General features: G+C 33.7%; 1 protein-coding gene across 1 annotated transcript; it reads right to left on the bottom strand.

Annotated features, from left to right (window-relative positions):
- Positions 1-1,062: 1,062 nt before the first annotated feature.
- LOC141718893 (uncharacterized) lies at positions 1,063-1,641 on the bottom strand. The gene is made up of 2 exons (XM_074521268.1): positions 1,384-1,641; positions 1,063-1,251 (listed from the first exon to the last, which is right to left on the bottom strand). Exons 1-2 carry the CDS (start codon positions 1,639-1,641, stop codon positions 1,063-1,065), a joined length of 447 nt encoding a protein of 148 aa, XP_074377369.1.
- Positions 1,642-5,941: the final 4,300 nt, after the last annotated feature.

The following is a 5,941-nucleotide window of genomic DNA, read 5'->3' as shown; positions in this document are numbered from 1 at the left end:
AGCTCTCATGATATTTGTTCATCACTGAGAGAGAACAGTTCCATTGTAACAGAGTTTATTATATCGAATACATCTGTTTTCTGTTACTGGTGCTTTAAATCGATTTGATTGTATTCTACACTGTATTCAACCCCCTTCTACAGTGTTGTGTGACCTAATAAGTTATCTAGTTAAACTCTTATTTGCATTTGAAATAAATGTTTTTGACATCATCAAATCTATTAACTTGTATATTTTTCTTAATTTACAAGATGGGGAGATTGTTAGATATATTTGAGATGTCATGTATAATATGATTCATGTTTAGTTTTCAGATCTTAACAAACAGGACATATCAGGACTTACTGAAATTGGGACTTACTGGAAATCGGAACTTAATATCAGAACTTAAGGTCATATCAGAACTTAAGTGCGGGAAGACTTACAGTTAAGATAGGAAGTTGATTTACAGTAGAAGATCGAGACTATAACAAAAGAAGATATGCATGGAAAGAGTTAGAAGACTGGAAGACTTGTAGAAGATATCTGATTGATATATTTTAGGAGACAGAATTGTATTCCATATCATTTAGAAGTTATCTTGTAACTGTGTATTATATGAACACGGACTTAGGGTTTACACTATATGTGTTATCATTATCGAGAAGATTATACATTGTAACCTAGCAGCTCTTAGTGATATTTGTTCATCACTGAGAGAGAACAACAGTTCTTATTGTAACAGAGTTTATTCAATATACTTGATCTTTGTTACATACTTGTGTTAAATCAATTTGATTGTGAAAACACTGTATTCAACCCCCTTCTACAGTGTTGTGTGACCTAACAAATATATATTTCCCCGAATATCTTGTGTTCCTTGTTTTTATCATTCCAAACACTATTCCTCTCAAGAACACGAAACCACTAACCGAGCACTAAATCTTATATCCGCTAAAGATTCGAAAGAATTTTTAATTTAATTATTATCGTATTCAACCCCCCCCCCCTTCTACGATAATTCAGGACCTAACAGAATTCTTTCACAACATCCACCACATAACACTCGATTTTGACTGACAACTATTTCATAGATTGATCAAGATCAAAGTCAACTTTTTCTTCCCCCACGTTCAATGTAAGCTTACCGGATTTCACATCAATGTTGGTTCTCGCAGTCGCCAAGAATGGTCTTCCCAAAATAAGTGGAATATCAACATCCTCATTCATCTCCAACACAACAAAATCACACGGAATAACAAATTTATCCACCTTTACCAAAACATCTTCAAGTACACCTAATGGATAATTTATTGATCTATCCGCAAATTAAAGTGAAATCTTTGTCTTCTTTAACTCTACCAAGCCAAGTCTTTTATACATAGAGTGTGGCATTAAACTTACACCAGCTCCAAGATCACACAAGGCCTTTTTTATTCCCACTTCACCAATGGTCCATGGAAAAGAAAAACTTTTAGGATCCTTGAGTTTAGGAGGAACATTATATTGAATAACAGCAATGCACTCTTCAGTAAGAGTGATCGTTTCCACCTCCTCCAACTTTTTCATGTTAGATAAGACCTCCTTTATAAATTTCACGTAGAGGGGCATTTGAGCCAATACATCTGCAAACGGAATGTTAATATGGATCTCATGATACATCTTCAAAAAAATTCATACTGCTTCTCTAACTTTCTATTTTTCAACCTTCATGGAAAAGGAATTAGAGGGATGTATGGTTTCATAGGAGTTTTATGTGTGAGCCTTTCCTTGTTAGGTTCATCATCAACACTGTCATAAATCTCCATATTAACTTGATGTGTTTTCCTTTTCTTAGAAGGAAGAATCTAATCTTTCAGTGTTGGAGCCACAATTTTCGGTAGTTCTCTTCCATTCCACAAAGTGATAACTTTGCACGACTCTTTGATATTCACATTGGGTTGATTAGAAAGTGCTCTTTGTTCACGCATACTAATCTTATTTGCAATTTGGCCAATTTTTGATTCCAGGATCTTTTGAGATGATGCCATCTGATCAAGCCTTGACTCGACCTTTTCAAATTTGGTCTCTATATTGGTGAAGGCCCCAGTAGTTCCTTGTATCATCTTGTTCAGTGCAACTTTCTAATCAGCTGGTTCCTTCTTTTCTTTAGGTGGAAGTTGATATTGTTGTTGCTGCCGGAAACCCGGCAGTGGCGCCAATTTATTGAAGTATAACTTAGTGTAGTTCGTTATCAGGGAAGGACTAAGTCAATAGAAAATCAAGTATTTGATCTTTTAACTGCTAGAAGTGTGTAGAAATAATTGGTGTTTTATGATTAACTAAATTAAACTAATAAGTGATTAAAACAAAGATTTATAAATAATGAAATGCAACTCGAGAACTAGGGTTCTTCAATTCATTCAGTGAATGTTGATGTATTGCGATATCTATTCATCGTACTTTGCTAAAAATAACTCTTTGAAAGTTTACATTGTTCTCTCCTAAGATACAAAATAAGGCCTACAACTATATCCAAAAGTCACTCCCATGATCAATTGAAATACAATTATAAACTATTATCCCAAAGAACTATTAATCTCCCAATCAACAATTATACTATGTCTATCATATCAGGAACAAGAATTATGACTCCTCTCTCAATTCATCACACCTCCTATAGATACAATTAAAGGTTCATGACTCCCTTAATTTGTTTAAGCCCTCAATGATATCTTAGAAAAGTAGAGAGAATTCGCACTACAATTAAACAAACATAGATTACCAACAAATACTACCTAATTCTCAGATTAGATAATTAGTTACTCATCATAAAGGTAGAAAATAAACATATATTGATAAGCAACATCATGGGTACTAGAGTTTAGAGTAAAAAAATATAACTTGAAGAATCTCTTGAGAATTGGATGGAATCCCTTCAATCCTTGCTCAAAATCTCACACCAAGCCTCTCTATCTCTCGTATACACGTTATTTCCTAAAACCCTCATAATTATGTTCATATCTATGAATGGGCCATAATAAGCATTTTAAAAGATGTAGGAAAGTGTTACAATCTTTGTAATAAAAGCCTAAAAACTAAATTTCTCGTCAGATTTCAAGGCCTTGAGATATGGATAAAGGCCTTGAGTTTTGCACTTCTACTCCTGTAAAAGCCTTGAGCGGTGAAGTAAAGGCTTTTAGATGCCCACTGTTTGCGTAAAGGACTTGAGAATCAAGTCAAGGCCTTGAGATCTCAAGAGAAGCTTTTTACATGTCTTTCTTTTCTCTCCACCAAAACATCCTTTCTTCATGGATTCTTTTTCCACAATCATTCCTATCCATTTAATGGTACAATCATCAAAAAAAGCATAACCTAGCACCATTCAATTAAAAAACTATAATAATATTACTTAAGGACAATTTCATCAAAAAAAAGGGATAAATGAGTCCCAATTTGACATAAAAATTAGATATGTTTAGCGTGTATAATATAGGCCTCGGCCTTTAGACAATATTGGACATTACCGTTTAAAATGATCGGGTTGTTTACCTTCGAAACACAAATCATGTGCTTCTTTATTTGATGGTTTTTTAGCTTTAGGTGCAACATAATAATTCGAAAATTCAAATTATTAATGTTCTTATTATAACCATTACTTGGTTTTGCATACCTTTGCATTTGTTAAAGTTTGAAGATTGAAAGTTATTACTTTTGTAATTTGGTCTTCCTTTTGAGTTAAATACATGTTGTTGGTTACTCGACTTAAGGAAACCTTTTCCGTATCTTTGAGCTTTACTTTGCAAAACCCGACGAAGTTGGCGCAAGAGTAATGCAATCTCTTGTTCATCGAGATTTTGCAATTATTCGTTCAACTCATCGTCATTTTCATCTTCATCGATTAAAACTGCTTTTAAAGCCATATTCTTCCTTTTGTCTTTGACTTTAGGAATGACCTTTTCTGGAATATTATCTTCCTCGTATGCACGAAGATTTTTGAATAAGCTATCGATTGAATATGAACTTAGGTTATGCATTTCTTTTATTGTGGTAACTTTAACTTTCTAACTAGAAGGTAAATCTTTTAAAATAATATGATATATCTCATTCGTAATATAAGCTTTTCTGAGTTGTGAAAGTTCATCATTCATATGAGTAAATCTTGTTTCCATATCGATGATAGTCTCGCTTTTGAGGAGTTTAAGATTTTTGTATTCTTGAATTAAAGTATCCATTCGTGATTCTTTAATATCTTTTGTACCCTCATAGGTAATGACCAATTTGTTCCATATTTCTTCTGCTAACTAGTAATTATTAATATTTATATTTTTTTCTGCAAGTGCACTAGTCAAAACCATTTCCGCTTTAGTGACTATGTTCATTTGACTTTCTTCTTCGAGGTTATATTCACTAACTCATTTCTTAACAAGTTCATCGCCTACGGTTTTCATAAGTACAAGAACACCATCCTCGATGGCCATCTAAACATTGACACCTTGTGATCTCGCGTATATTCTAAAACACGTTTTCCAAGTGGCAAAATTTGAGCCGTCAAATAGAGGTGGTCGAGAGCTCAAGAGTCATTCCCCGTAACCAATCGTACTTAAGTATGCCATTTAAAAGTTGTCATTTTTATGGTTTTACTTAAAGACTTTTTATAATAGTCGATAATCTGTTAGGATCTAATTTTTGTCGTATTCCTCGATTATCATGACAATTGATATATATGGTTAAAAGCACTGCTCTAATACCAACTGATAGGTCCCTTGTAAGGGTAAGATAGCTAGAAGGGGGGTTGAACATTTTATCACCTTTTTAAAATTTAGAGCTTAGCTTTTTGAAAATTTATTTTCTCCTCTTTAACTTTAACTACTTGTATCCAAGTATGTTAAGTACGGAATGTAAAGATATGAAAAGATGATAGATGACACATTCAATTTTATTCTGGTTCACGGTGGCTAACTAATCAATTGGAGTCCACTAACTCGTAGTCTAGTCTCCCAGCTCCTCCCCGTACTCCAGATTTTCTCAATTATAAATAACCTCCTCTATAATAAGCGGAGAAAACTTTACAACTATTAATTTATCTAGGAGCGTCACACACACGTAACCTCCTCAAAATTAATAGCTACAACCCATTTACAAGAACTATCTTAAAGCGTAACAACCTAGTCACCTTCTGAAGCGATTGCAAGACCTTGGGTAGACTTGCACTTTTTCTTCTTTGCGAGTCTCGGATCTTAGATCTTAGGACTTAGGTATTTATTTTTCCTCATGGTGCAAACACTACTAACTCCCCGTTAGTACGTCTAAGACTTGGGTCTTAGAAAAGGATCACCTCACTTCACCTCACTACAAAGAAAAGAATACAATCTACAAACACACAAATATATGGATAAGATATATTATAAAGACGCTATTATGCGTTAAAGTAGATTGGCGTTCACCACTCTAATATGCGTTAGAGTAGTGCATAAAATATTATAATAGTTTTTGGGAAATGTCACACGAAGGACAAATCACCCAAACAAATGCAAGACATGTAAGTAAATATGAATGTACTACTAAGTTCTATTCGGCCGAATATAAACATAGAAAAGCCAAATATAACTAATAACCCGAACGGTAAAGATGAGTTACTATAATCTTGCTCTTCACGCCCTTTAAAAATATGTACTCTTACATGAGTTAAGGACTATGATATATAAGACTATAACTTGCCATATGCACTTGGTAAATACATTTAAACTATCAAAATCCGACCAATGCGACTAGCCCAAGTATTCGACCAAATGTGTAAAAGCTTTTATCTTGTTTCTTTAAGTCCTTTTGAAATATTAAATCAAAAGAGGTTCAAGGACTTAATAACACAAGACTGTAGCTGGCTAAGTGGACTTATTAAATGATATAAACAAGCAAAGAAAACTGAGGCACTTTTGCTTCTAATTCGGCCGAATGTAAACTAGAAATGGTCGAATAGAAC

Source organism: Apium graveolens, chromosome 4 (genome assembly GCF_009905375.1).
Source record: "Apium graveolens cultivar Ventura chromosome 4, ASM990537v1, whole genome shotgun sequence".
In the NCBI taxonomy this organism is placed as follows: Eukaryota; Viridiplantae; Streptophyta; class Magnoliopsida; order Apiales; family Apiaceae; genus Apium; species Apium graveolens.
This window is presented reverse-complemented; position numbering and strand designations above follow the sequence as displayed.

Bases quoted from the DNA above. Each gene is read 5' to 3' on its own strand.
- LOC141718893 (XM_074521268.1), bottom strand. From the start codon at position 1,641: ATGTATCATGAGATCCATATTAACATTCCGTTTGCAGATGTATTGGCT. The intron at 1,252-1,383 runs GTAAGTTTAATG...GTTTTGGTAAAG, and splicing joins TGTGTGATCTTGGAGCTGGT to GTGGATAAATTTGTTATTCC.